The sequence below is a fragment of the Sinohyriopsis cumingii genome, chromosome 14 (assembly GCF_028554795.1).
Source record: "Sinohyriopsis cumingii isolate HCF-2022 chromosome 14, ASM2855479v2, whole genome shotgun sequence".
Classification (NCBI taxonomy): domain Eukaryota; kingdom Metazoa; phylum Mollusca; class Bivalvia; order Unionida; family Unionidae; genus Sinohyriopsis; species Sinohyriopsis cumingii.
The window spans coordinates 66,314,592-66,330,318 of NC_142974.1; the positions used below are offsets into that span (position 1 = coordinate 66,314,592).

General features: G+C 33.8%; 1 protein-coding gene across 1 annotated transcript in view; it reads right to left on the reverse strand.

Moving 5' to 3' along the window:
• Window positions 1–7,824: 7,824 nt before the first annotated feature.
• Window positions 7,825–15,727, reverse strand: part of LOC149784035 (E3 ubiquitin-protein ligase TRIM45-like) — a 50,409-nt gene continuing 42,506 nt past the window's right edge. The window contains exon 2 of the mRNA XM_089933193.1: window positions 7,825–7,958. Within this exon, the coding sequence (XP_089789319.1) occupies window positions 7,917–7,958 (42 nt within the window). The 3' untranslated portion in view covers window positions 7,825–7,916. The remainder of the gene's footprint in view (window positions 7,959–15,727) is intronic.

Below are 15,727 nucleotides of genomic sequence, written 5' to 3' on the forward strand. Positions count from 1 at the left end.
ATGACTCAATCAAAGAGATCCTGGAATGTATTCTTGTGGAACACCAAGACTATTTGTATATCAACTGCATTCAAGAAGGTTCTACATCTGTACACTGGAGACCATTGGTATAGTAGCACATTCAAGACTGTTGGCTCATAAGCATGTTTAAGACTATTGGATATGATTCGGAATATCCTACAATATGACCATAAGATAAAATATTTAAGATTTTGAGATATTTAGTTCAGAATAATGGTTCTTTTGAATTTTAACTTTGAATATTAGGGAACTAAATATTTTTTGATTTTATTAAACTAGTTATGTGTGCTTCTTAAGTCCATAGAGTCGAAACACTCCTTAAATGCTGATAGTACAAATTCTATGATAATACTATCATATAATGAGCACGTCCAGTGGCACTTAAACAAATTAAGTACCTTAGATGCAAAGATTCTCTCCTTCGTAGAATAACTATTTGCACATGAAATGAAAGGGAGCTAATGCTAAGTTTCCTTTAGACACGATAATCCTATCGGAAACAGTCTGATTTTATATTTCACCTAGAACTGATTTTTTCTTTGTGATTTTACTCATACCACTAATTACACAACAAGCTAATTTGTGCAGGTCTCGTTTCAAATTTATAAAGGACCATTATTGTAATAATGAGCGTAAAAAGCTATCTTAATATAACTGTATATTCCAATGCATCCTTTTACTGCTACATAATTGTTCCCTTGGGTTTTCATACGTAACAACATTGTGTCTTTCGGAAAAATTGAGTGCATTTGAATTCAGCTTCCAAAGTAAACAAGCTATATATCTTTATCTTATATTATCAATCCAAATCAGCATTTCAATATTACAAATGTAATGTTTTCATAAATTCTGAGTCAGTGAATAACGACTATGTACTGTACATTGGCACTTTCTATTCTGACGCCTGATACGTATCCGAACCCTTCCGACATTATTCATTTTGGAGCGATTAGTATAACACACGGCCGCCACGCCATTGGAGGGAAAGCAACAAGACTCATATAACACATTTATTTCTTGTATATCAAATTTAAACGTTTCAAATAATCCAAAGCATCAAAAGTCCTAAATTGATCTTGATTATGGGTAGAATATGCGCTGATTTCTTGCATTACACAAACATAGTTTATCGCAAGTTGAAATTACTTACCGAAGTCTGAAACGAAGAAATATTTTTCATATTAGCGAATAATCTAGTACGTACCGATACATTATGAACAATTGCAACAAACGCTACTAAACTCCTGATAGTAATGAAAATGGTACAACTTGATGATGATATGAGAGAATTGAGAGTTTTTCTATTGATATGTATCCGAACCCATCCGAAATTATTCAGTTTTGAGCGACTAGTATAACACAAATCCGCCACGCCATTGGAGGAAAAGCAACAAAAATCATATGACACATTTAGTTATTGTATATCAATTTTAAACGTTACAAATACTCATAAGCATCAAATGGCCTGAGCTGATATTGATTATGAGTAGAATATGCATTGAGTTTTTGCATTACACAAACATCGTTTATCTCAAGTTCAAATTACTTAGCAAAACTAAAACGAAACAATATTTTTCATATTAGCGAATAATCTACCAAGTACTGATACTTTATGCACAATTGCAACAAACGCTATTAACTCCTGATAGTAATGATAATGGTACAACTTGATGATACTATGAGAGAATTGAGAGTGTTGCTATTGCTTTAACATCTTGGGACCTTGCATGACAATGATCGATTCTGCTCTAAATATATGCCTTCACGTGGAAAGAAATGCAGCCAGTCTTGATATTTCTGATACAAATTATAACCCTTTTTCAAACATTGACTTAGGAACATTCCGCATATATGTTAATTTCCTCTTACATTTTGCTGTTTAGCCTGATCTGCCAACAGCATATTTCATGCCGTGCTCATATCAAATATAAAGATGGGCTATCATTAAAATGATGAGTGCAAAATGGACGTCTTACATGTAAATACATATTGTCCATATTAAAAGCAAATATTTTCATATAACATATTTAGTTTCTTGTGTGTCAATCGAACTGCTTCTAAATAATCAAGAACATCAAATGCTCTGGGATGAACTTGATCCTGTTCGAATATGTGCTAATTTACTTTATTCCACAATCTTAGTTATCTCATTCGAAATTATTTACCCTTAGCTAAAAAGAAGAAACATTTGTTCGCATTAGCGAATATTTCATATCATATGTGTTTCATAATATGTGTATAACACGTACCACAATTTTAGAAACAATTCCACCAAAAGATGTTACAATTCTGCTATCAACAAGTATGTTAAAATTGTATAATACTAGAAGAGAATAAGAATATATGATATCGCTCAAATAAATTGGTGCCTTGCATACAAAGGATCGTTGTAGCGTCGAATACGGTTTATCACATGGATTGAACGGCAACCAATATTATATTTCCTTTAAGAAACTGTCATTCCATTGGAAACGGGGTCATCGGCACATTTTAAATAAACCTTATTTTCCTTTCTTGTTTTACACATACCGCTCATCTGCCAAAACGATATTGCATGCAGGGTTCGTTTCAAATTTAATTAAAGTTAATAATTCAAATATTCAATGCAAACACCAGCACTTGTAATACAGAAACATATTCTAGTTTATCCGTATACTGCCCCATAATTGTTTTCCCAAGACATCATATGATACAATATTATGTTTCTTGGAAAGTTCGTGATTGCGGGTAGAGATTTTTGTACCTAACTAATCTTATGTTTTGCCTACCCCTGATTTTTGTCATAATGGTTGTGTGCTACTCGATATGTTTATTTAGATTTGCGTCCTAGACCTGGCAATTTCCTCGGAGAATTCTTTAACGTGTTAGGTCATGCGAAATATGTATACAAATCATATTGTGAACAATGCCTTCCTTCGTGTTGTATGATCATTTTGAGGTATCACCTTAACTGTGTTAAGATAAAATTTGAAACGAAGGAATGTGTATTTAAATTATTCATAGGAATTAAATAGTCCTCGTTGTCTTTATGATATAAACACTATTTTGAGATTATAACTCACTCATTCAGAGAGATCGTGGAATGCATGCTTGTGGAACACCAAGACTATTAGTTTATCAACGGCATTCGAGAAGGTTCCTACATCTGTACACTAGAGAACATTGGTGTAATAGCATATTCAAGACTGGTGGCACATAAGCGTATTTACGGCTATTGGATATGATTCGAATGTCTTACACTTTTTGACGTAAGATAAAACATTTAAGATTTGGGGGGATTTAATTCAGAATAATGGTTCTTTTGAATTTTCACTTTGTATTTTAGGGAAATAAATTATTTGTTGATTTTATTAAACTAGTTAAATTTGCTTCTTAAATCCGTAGAGTCGAAACACTCCTTTAATGCTGAAAGTACGAATTCTATGATCATATTATCAGAGAATAAGCATATCCAGTGGCACGTAGATAAATTAGTACCTTAGATGCAAAGAATCTCTCGTTCGTAGAATAACGACTTTCACATGGACTGAAAGGGAGCTAGTATTAAGTTTCCTTTAGACACGATAATCCTATCGGAAGCAATCTGATTTTACATTTCACCCAGAACTGACTTTTCTTTGTTATTTTACTTATACCAATAATTACACAACAATCTAATCTGTGCAGTGTTGGTTTCAAATTTAAAAAGGACCATTATTGTAATAATGAGCATAATAGGTCATCTTAATATAAATGCATATTCCACTTGATCCTTTTACTGCTACATAATTGTTCCCTTGGGTTTTCATACGTAACAACATTGTGTCTTTCGGAAAAAGTGAGTGCATTTGAATTCAGCTTCCAAAGTAAACAATCTATATATGTATATCTAATATTTTCAATCCAGATCAACATTTCAATATAACAAATGTACTATTTCCATAAAGTGTGAATCAGTGAATATGTACTTTACATTTGCGCTTTGTATTCTGATGCCTGATATGCATCCGACCCCTTCCGAAATGACTCAATTTGGAGCAATTAGTATAACACACGTCCGCCACGCCATTGGAGGAAAAGGAACAAGAATCATATGACACGTTAACTTCTTGTATATCACTTTTAAATGTTTCAAATAATCAAAAGCATCAAATGTTCTGAGCTGGTCTTGATTATGGTTAGAATATGAACTGTTTTCTTCCATTATACAAACATCGTTTATCTCATGTTGAAAATAATTAACACAGCCTGAAACGAAGATATATTTTTCATAATAGCGAATAATCTAGTACGTACCGATACCTTATGAACAATTGCAACAAACGCTACTAAACTCCTGATAGTAATGATAATGGCACAACTTGTTGTTACTAGGAGATAAATGAGAGTTTTGCTATTGCTTTAACATCTTGGGAACTTGCATGATAATGATCGATTCTGGTCTGAATATATTCCTTCACGTGGAAGGAAACGCAGCCTGTCTTGCATTTTCTGATACAAATAATAACTCTATTTCAAACACCGACTATGGTACATTCCGCATAAATGTCAATTTTACCTAACATTTTGCTCTTTAACCTAATCTGCCAACAGCCTATTTCATGCCGTACTCCTATCAATACATTTGAAATAAACACTATTTTCATTTTTGTATTCACACATACCGCTAATCTACCAACAAGTTTTTTGTTGCAGTATTTGTTTCAAATTTGACGAAGGACATGATTGAAATATGCAGTGCAGAAACGAGTAGTTTCTATATAACAAAACGTATCCTAGTTTATCCGTTTACTGCTGCATAATTGTTTTCCCAAGACAACATAGGTTACAATATTATGCTTCTTGAAAAGTTCGTGATTGAAGATTGAGTTTTCTCCACCTGAATAATTTTATGTTTTGTCTTAATTATTCATAGGAATTTAATAGTACTCATTGTCGTTTTGCCCTCAAACACCCTGTCGAGCATATAAATGACTCAATCAAAGAGATCCTATAATGTATGCTTGTGGAACACCAAGAATATTGGTATATCAACTACATTCAAGAATGTTGGTACAGCTATACACTAGAGACCATTGGTATAATAGCACATTCAAGACTATTGGCGCATGAGTATATTCAAGACAATTGAATCTGGTTTAGAATATCCTCCACTTTTGTACCTAACATATAGCATTTAAGAATTTAGGGGATTTAATTCAGAATAGTGGTTCTTTTGAATTTTCACAGTGTATTTTAGGGAAATAAATTATTTGGTGATTTTACTAAACTTGTTGATTTTTCTTCTTAAATCCGTAGGGTCGAAACACTACTGAAATGCTGATAGTACGAATTCTTTTACAAGATGATAATACTATCAGAGAATAATCATATCCAGTGGCACTTATACAAACTAGTACCTTAGATACAAAGAATCAATGGTTCGTACAATCACGATTTTCACATGGAATGAAAGGATCTTGCATTCGAATTCTTTTAGACTCGATAATCCTGTTTGAAACAATCTGCTGTTACATTAGGCCCATACCTTATTTTTCTTTGTGATTTTAGTCATACCACTTAATAACCAAGAAGCTTTTTCTGCTGTGTTGGTTTCAAATTTGAAAAGGAGCATTATTATAATATTGAGCGTAAACGGCCGACGTAACATAAATGCATATTCTACTTCATCCCTGTACTACTACATAATGTTTGTCTTACGTCATTCATTGAATACAACATTATTTCTTTTAAAGAAGCGATTATGTTACTGCTCCATAATTGTTGCCTCAAGTCGTCAGAGATTACAACATTATGTTTCTCGGAAAAGAGTTGGTTTTTTTGTTAGCTTCGAATCTAAACAATCGATATATATGCGTCTTATATTGTTAATACAGATCATCATTTCAAGAAAACAAATGATATGTTTCATAAATTCTGAAACAGTCAATAGAGTTTCTAAACTGTACATTGCATTGTATATTCTAATGCCTGATTTATATCCAAACATTTCAGACGTTATTTACTTTGGAACGATCATTGTAACACAAGTCAATTCAACGCCATTGCAGACTAAGCAACTGGAATCAAATTGCATATTTTTTGAATCAAATAATCAACATCATCAAATGTTCTGATCTTAACTTTATCATGGGAGGAATATGAAATAATTACCTTAATTCACAGCCATTGTTTATCGAAGTTGAAATTACTTACCTGCAGCTAGCACGAAAATATAGTTTTCATATTAGCGAAACATTTGTTACGTCCTGATACCTTAGGAACAATTGCAGCAAACGCTAATACACTCCTGACAGTAACGATAATTGTACAACATGATGATAGTATGAGAGAATTGAGAGGTTTATCATTGCTTTAACATCTTGGAACCTTGCAAAATGATGTTCGATTTTGCTCTGAATACATGCCTTCACGTGGAAATAAATGCAGACAGTCTTGCTTTTTCTTGTAAATATAATAATCCTATTTCAAACATTGACTAAGGCACATTCCGCATACATGTTAATTTCGCCTTATATTTTGCTGTTTGACCTAATCTACCAACAGCCTATTTCATACCGTGGTCATATCAAATATAAAATAGGACCATTATTAAAATAATGAACGCAAAGTCTGTCTTACATGTAACTGCATATTCTCCATATTAAAAGCAAATATTTTCATATAACAGATTTAGTTTCCTGTGTGTCACTCGAACTACTTCTAAATAATCAAGAACATCAAATGCTCTGGGATGAACGTGAGCCTGATCGAATATGCGCTAATTTACTTTATTCCACAATCTTAGTTATCTCAGTTGAAATTACTTACCTTTGCCTAAAAAGAAAAAACATGTTTTCATATTAGTGATAATTTCATGTGTTCTATAATATGTACAGAACACGTATCGCAATCTTAGAAACAAATCCATCAAAAACTATTAAAATTCGGCTATTAACAACTACGTTAAAATATTATAATGCTAGAAGACAATAATGATATCTGATTTCACCTAAATTAATCAGTGCCTAGCATGCAAAAAATCGTTGTAGCGTCGGATACGGTTTATCACATGGATTGAACGGCAATCAATATTATATTTCCTTTAAGATACGATCACTCCATTTGAAACAGGGTCTTCGACACATTTCAAACAAACCTTATTTACCTTTCTTATTTCACATATGCTGCTCATCTACCAACAAGATTTATCACGCAGAGTTCGTTTTAAATTTAACAACATGTCATGATTAAAATATGCAGTGCAAAAACAAGTAGTTTTAATACAGAAACATATTCTAGTTTATCCCTTTGCTGCTGTATAATTGTTTTCCCAAGACATCATAAGTTACAATATTATGTTTCTTGGAAAGTTCGTGATTGAGTGTAGAGTTTCCTCTTCCTGACTAATGTTATGTTTTGTTGACCTCTGATTTTTGTCATGATGTTGCCTAGTAAGCGAGATATTTATCTAAAATTTAATTCTACACCTGGGTTTTTTCTTGGAAAATTCTTTTACGTGTTAGGTCATGCAAAATATGTATACAATGGATTTTGTACACAAAGCCTTCGTTCGTGTTGTACGATCATTCTGAGGGATCACCTTTAGTTGTTTTAAGATATAATTTGAAGGGAAGGAATCTTGTATTTCATATAAATAATTTTAACATAAATGCTTATTCACCATATTAAAAGCATGTACCAACAGCCTCTTTCATGCCGTGCTCATATCAAATATAAAGATGGGCTATCATTAAAATGATGAGCACAAAGGCTGTCTTACATGTAAATGCATATTCTCCATATTAAAAGCAAATATTTTCAAATAACATATTTAGCTTACTGTGTGTCACTCGAACTGCTTCTAAATAATCAAGAACATCAAATGCTCTGGGCTGAACTTGATCCTGATCAAATATGCGCTAATTTACTTTTCTTCACAGTCTTAGTTGATTACAGTTTAAATGACTTACCGGTTGCTGAAACAAACAAAACAAAATTTCACATTTACGAATAATTCATAGGTGTTGCTTAACATATGTCTCTAGCACGTTCAGAAATCTTAGGAACAATTGCAGAAAATCTCTTAAAATTTTGATTTTTGTCGATTATGTTACAAGATCATAGTAATTATAAAAGAATAACGATATCTGATATAACTTTAACAATTAAAGACTTGAATGCAAACGAGCACAGCAGTGTTGAATAAGTTTTATCACATGAATTGAACGGGGGATAACTTATGGTTTTTTTAGATACCACGATCCCATCTGAAACAATTGTGTTCTGCTGATCTCAAATAACCCCTATTTTCCTGTCCTTGATTACAGACACACCTAATCTACCAACAGTGTATTTCATGCAGAGTTTGTTTTTAATTTAAAGAGGGTTATGATTAAAATATGCCGTGCAAAAAAGAGCAGATGTAATATAGAAACTCAGAGGACTGTTGTTATATCAGCATATTAAAAATTATTGGCACATCAGCACATTAAATGCGATTTTAATTGATTAGGCATGTGCTACACGTTTGTACTTGTGACAGAACATTTATGATGTTAGCGGGATTTAATTCAGAATAATTTGAGTGTCTTTTGAATTTTCATTTCGTATTCTAGGAAAATAAATCATTTGTTGAATTTACTAACTTTGTTGATATTGCCTCTTTATATTTCATTGTTTAATTCCATAGAGTCGACACACTACTGGAACTTTGCTGATAATAATATTTTACAAGAGTATTTTACAGAGAATGACGATATAAAGTACCACTTCAAAAAACGAGTACCTTACACGCAAATGACCGTTTTAACGTAGAATGATAATTTACACACGGATTGAAATGGGGGTAATTTTCTGCTTTCTTTAGGATACATTAATCTTACAGAAAACAGTCTGTTTCTACGATTTACCTAGACCTTTTTCCATTATGATGTTATTCATACCCCTAATCTACCAACAAGCTATTTTATGGGGTGTTTGTTGCAAATAATGAGCGTAAAAGGCCGTCTTAGTATAAGTACATATTCTATATAATACTTTCTTACTACATTATTGTTGTTTCAGGCCTACAGAGATTACAACAGTATGCCTTTGGGACGAAGCGAGTGGATTCGAATTTAGTTTCCAATCTAAATAATCTATATATGTGTGTCTTATTAATCCAGATCATCATTTCGATGCAAGTGTCATGTGACATAAATTCTGAATGGGTCAATAGAGTCTCAGTACTGTACAGCTGTATTTGCTATTCTGATGCCAGATGTATATCCGAGGCGATCCAGGAACGATTTAATTTGGAGCGATCAGAAAAACACGTCAAAAGAGTTTTTCAGTACTGTACAGTTGCATTTTCTATTCTAATGCCTGATGCATATCCGAGGCGATCCAGAAACGATTTAATTTGGAGCGACCGGTATAACACAAGTCAGCCAACGCGACTAGAAGCAAAGAGTCAGTAACGATATGACACATCTAACTTTTGTTCGTTACTGTAACTGGTTTCAAATAATCACGAACAATATGTTTGTTTGGATTTGAGTTCAATACCTTGTTTATTCCCTTGATATTAGATCATGTCTTATGTCAAGTGAAATATGTATATAAAAGGATTTTGTAACCAAGGTCATTATTCTTGTTGAAAGATCATTCTGTGGAATAATTCTTATATTATGTTCAGATATAGTTTGAATGGAATCATTATTTATATTATTCACTGGAATTACAAATTGCACATTGACTTTTCGGACGAAAACACTATGTTGGGATCATGGTGGACTCTTTCAAAGAAATTATGGATAATATAATTGCATTACATGAAGGCTGTTGACATATTAACATATTCAAGTCGTTTAGTACATCGGCACATTCAAGAACAGTAGTATATCAGCAACGTCAAGAATATTAGGACACCAATTCTGTCAAGACTATTATAATTCATTTGGATTGTTCTGTACTTTCGGATTTTTCATTGAGCATTTAGTAGTATTTGGAATTTAATTCACAGTGATCTATGTGTCTTTTGAATTATCACTTTCTATTCTAGAGATATAAATTATTTGTTGATTTTGTTAAACTTGCTGGCTTTGCTTCCGTCTGTTAATAGGTTTAAGACCTTGTGATGGCAATATAAATCGGATCAGAATTTCTTTAAAACAATTCAGAGATATCATATAAAAAAGTTTAAAATTTACATTAAGTTTGTTTCGGAATTTTCATCGTCGCTTGTAAAGATTTTAATTTCTCACATTTAATAAACCTTGAATGAATCCGAAAAACATTCACAATGTCATCTACGGTAGTGAGTTTGTTTTCAAATCCTACCGAGAAGGGGTTGGAGTCTTTAAAACGGACGACATGCTTCATCTTGCCAGACATTCGGCATTAAATTTAATAATGAAAAAAATGCATTTTGTTTAAGTACTTAGTGGGAAAGGAAATTTGGGTTTCTTTACTAAGTCTGCATCTGGCTTTGAAATAAAAAGATCTGCAAGTAAAAAGCCAGTTTGAAATGGAGTTATTCAGCACCAGAAAGAAAGGCTACACGTCACTATCGGTACATACAATGTGCTGAATATAATGTGATTAAGGAATCATCTTGTAGGGTTATGAATTGATACCTGAGTAATAGAGACACGATTTACGAATTGTAGAAAAGAACATGGACAAAGCCATGACGGATTTTCTATGCAACAGTAATAACTATTTGATATGCAGTGTTAACCACGAAGGTTGATAAAGATGACAATAACTTCTGTAGCTCATATTAATTAAAGCGTTCAAGAATTACATCCATAATGACGTCAATACCTACCTTTATGAGCGAACTGTGGAAACTGGAAAACGCTGCCCGCACAACTGATGATTATTCCATGACTCACAAATTTACCTTGCCTATAAGTATTCCTCTTAACATTTTTGGGTGAAAAAAATTATCTCAGTCTCACGCGAATACTTCCAAGTCTCAGTCTGGCAAAATGTTTACGGATCAAAATTCTGATAAGGCTGAACAGAAATCATTATCTCTTCCTACGTTCAATTATTGTAAGAATAAAGGAAACGTTATCTGATTGCTGCAAGTTGAAAAAAGGAACACAATAACCACAAAGTTATTCCAAGTGCTCAAGAGGTCAAGGTCACGGTATATATTCAAAACAATTCGTTTCTTGGTTCAAACGAAACCCCATTCCAGTTTGATTTAATTATGGAGAAATATGAACCATTTATGCCCAAAGGTTCTTGTATCAGTTATTGGGGATTCTGCAAAGCCTATACCTAATAAAATAGTCCGGGACGCAGGAACGTCATAGAGTCTAGTATTATCAGGTATGTTGCCTTCCTTCTAGTGTCAGGGAGTAGAGTTGGGTTTCGTTCATGTTCCTCTCCATTGTGTCAATTTGACATCAAAGTTAGTCTCAGGAGCAGTGAATGTTGGAACAGTGATTTGTTTATCCATTGAGGCTATTCATTTATTACTAGCTAATGATCTCGCTGGCGATAAGGCTGTGGTCAGTTTACTTGTCACTGAAGAAACTAGTATGAATGAGAAAGTTGATCCAAGCGGTCACTAGAGATATGGCACAAAGAGCTCTTGAGAATGATGTTGATCAGGGAATCATATTGGTCAGTCTTTTGATGAAGTCACTTTTGCTCCTAGTATTGATCAATCACTTGATATTGATGACACTGTTTCCTCTTTTTTCTACTCATTCTCCCTATTATAATCATGGTGACACTCCATGTCGAACAGAAATAATATTATGAGATCTCCTGTTTGTTTCTGAGGGCTATTAGCGAACCTAAATCAACACAACAGCTGTTTCTTATTTTGTGAAATGTGGGATCCTTATAATAAAAAGGACGACCACCCGAGGTACCCGTTGGTGTCCAGTAGTCAGTGAGCTATCAAAGTCTTGTTGCTAAGTCATATCGACAGGACATTCTTAGTGAAACCAATTAAGCTCACTTGGTTAGCCATTTTAGAGTCAACAAGACTCATCACAATATTACGAATCTGGTTTATTGTTCAAAACGTAAAGTAAAACACTAGATTTTGTCACACGTGTTACATGGTAGGAAAATTAGCAGATACTTTAGAAAAATCTGCTACTGATTCCTGCATGTGATGATCGATGTCGCAGAATAATGGCAAACTGTGTCGGTCCCATACCTAAGACCAAGTCAGGCAAATTATACTTGTTAACCATATCGTGTGTGTTGACCAGATTTCCAGAGGTAATACTTTTGATTAATATTATAACTAAAACCACAGTAAACTCTTTGTTTTTTGGTCTTCCCAAATCTGTCCAATCTGATCAAGGGCCAGATTTTATATCTGGAATTTTCCAGCAATTGTTCGTTAATTAGACATCCAACAGTTTGAATATTCTGCATATCACCCTGAAAGTGAATGCCGTTGAACATGTTTCATCAAACTTTGAAGAATATGATTCGGTCCTAATAATTTGATACAGGAAAATATTGAAATGATATGCCCATTTGCATTTGCTTGGTGTTAGTAAATCGGTTCAAGTGTCAATAGGTTTTAGTCTTTTTGAGCGAATGTTTGGACATACTGACCGTGGACCATTGCAGTCATTGAAAGAGAATCTTCTTCAACCGAAGATTCAAAGATAAATATTCTTGCTTATATCTCTGATTTAAAATATATAAGTTATCAAAGTCATGTTAATTATCAGGAATCCATCTTCCCCTACAAACTAAAAGTTATATTCATATGTGAAAGAATGCTTTATCATATATGTCTTTCTTTGTCTTTATGAGAGGAGGTGTTATGTATATTTATATTGGGTTTAACTTTTGTCATGATTTTAGATTGTAATGGTCATTTCTAAACTACATAAAATAAAGCTAACTTTTGCAAATGACTGTGGGTTTAGATATTTTTTGTAAAAATGCTTACATGAACTTTTGATCTTAGAAGGTTCTAGAAAGAGAATTTATTTATGAATTCTGTGAGGAAATAAATCACATCCTAATCATCTAACTATGTCTTATTTTTATATAAGGTTTGTGGTCAGAAAGTTTATTTATTCTTAATTAATTACCAATCTAGTTGAATCAATTTAGTTGTTTTCATTGAGAGAAATGTTGTTGTCTTTTTAAATTTATTCATTGAAATTGCAAAGTCGTCATTGACTGTTGGACTAAACAGCTATTTTTGGGATTACTTTCAATTTATTCCAAAACATTCTGAATTATATCATTGTAATACATCGAGATTACTGGCACATCGGCACATTCAATAATGAAATTCAATGGGATCGCTCTATATTTTAGCATCTATGATAGAACGTTTAAGATTATTTGGAATATGATTCGCAATAACGTATGTTCCGTTTAAATTTTCAATTTGTATTCACGGAAAATAAATCATTGGTTAAATTTTGCTAAACTTTTTGGTTTGCTTTTTTTCCCTTATTTTAAGACCACAGAGTCGTGCCACTTGTATCTAAAGTGATGACTTACCCTACGACATTAGCGATGCGTCACAAACTTGCTGTATGTGTGCCGTTTCCAAGCGAAAGCGATGCACGACCATTGTGCTTTACTGACAGAAGTGGTGCCTATCTACACATCTTATACATGCACTCGCAATCCACTGATTAATACACGTTTCCTCTGGCTTTGCCTGGCTATTGTGACTTGAAAATGCAACGCAAATTCTTGAAACTTGACCCATATATCTGGTCAGATGGAATGCCAAGTACCAAAACGTTATCCAGAGCCGGATTTATCTATATGGACGAGGAGATTAAATACAGTATTTCAGCATTGGTTTGAGTATTCACAAATGAGAGAGTAAATACTCACGTCTCCTGAAATATGCCAGATTATTTCCATGCGGTCACTACCTTCCTTTGCTGGGACATGATTATTATCCTCACGGATAATTTAGAAGAGCTACGATAATGCATTTACAAAGAGCGGGTATAAATTCAACCTTAAGGACATAAACTTTAAAGCAGCGATAACTGAAATCTATAACAAGATTTGTTGATCTGAAAGTGTTCAAATTGTCAGATATTAATCAACTAACCACGACGTAGAGGCATTTTGATGCCACGACTTCTACCTAGAACAGTATAAATAATGATTCCAGAGGCTGAAGGCTTGCTTTACAATTTTGTACAAGAAGTGTCACCTCAAGATGAAACTTCTGCAGGACGCATGCTGTGACTAAGACTTATATATAATTCTCTTTACCAGTAGATGCCTTGTGTAAAACCTATGAATATTTCCACAAAAAAGAAAAACAAATTAGTGAAGGAATAATGTATATGTTTGCGCCGCCATGAAATTTGTCTTCCGTGTTTCAACACTTTCCGTGGACGGAACTCAATAACAATGTTCCGGAGTTAGAGGATTAGTTAGTTAGTTATGCCCGTCACCCCTGCTGGGGTATAGGCCGCCCATAAAAGATCACCAGAAACTTCTGTCATGTGCCATCCCCTCGAGCTGACTCCAGGTCTGACCCAGCTTAGTGATGTCGGCCTCAAGGTCCCGTCGCCAGGTGTTTCTTGGTCGGCCCCTTCTCCGCTTGCCTTGGAAGGTTTCAGCTCAGGGCCTGACTGGTAATGTTAGTTAGAGGATTAGCAAACCATTTTACAAGAAATGTTTCTATCTACTACAAATCCATTGAACTTTTGGGCAATGTATGATGTGCGTGTCAGTGACTACTTTTCTCGGATTTCATTCACCAGCAGATTTGTTTTTGAATATTAAAGAACAATGCATGCAGCAAAGACATCATCACCACAAAGAATGTACCTGTGAACAACACCCAACAGCAATATATGCTACATGTGTTGAGAATATTGATGAAGGCAAGTTGCGTACTTCCATGTGAAGGAAATAGTTCACGGACATTATCCACCCTTGATACTTACCAAGAATTCGGTATAGCTCGCTGATTGCACTACCAAATATACAACTGGAAATAAGGGCGTGATGGAAACGTCTTCGCTTTGATGCATGGATACAAGATAGCGCTGACTATGCCAGAGAAAACTTGTGTCACTAATCTAATAACCAGTGCAAGAAATGAATATGACAATAAAGACAATGCTATAAACAGTACTAGAAGAACTCGAAAAAGAGGAAGAAATATTAAAACTCAAGGAAATTACAGTCATATAAATAGACAGGATGTGGAATAAAGCATATTTACTGAGAAATTACACATAAAAAATATATTTGTAGAGAGTAGAACAACATCAGAGCGTGTATTTAGATTTCATGGGACAAACATAGATTGTTTACATGGTGGTTTTAATTGTATCACATTGATGAACGGTATAATTTATGCCTTACGTGTCTTCGAGTTTTAATTCTTGAATACTGAAACATGCACTTTGTGAACAAACATTAAACGTGTTTCAAATGTATAAAGCGTTGTGTGTCCTTGATCGTAATCTCGCAATTCTTAAAAGTATGACTATTTTCTGCAAACATTCTTCTCCTCTGCTCTCAAAGTGATTGACAAACATTTAGATCATCAAGCTTCAAAGACACTTTATCATCGCTTCCCCTTTAAAATGCTGATTGCTGAAAAAGTAATTCGAGCAAAACCGAACTGTTCAAATGTTGGATCAGACATAAATCACATCTGATCAATTGTCCACCACAAAGGACTCCAAGTAAATAAAGGAGAATTAATTTCCTCTTTAAAATACATCCCTCGAGAACACGACGTGATCGGGTTTGACTTAAGTCAAACGCATCTTGT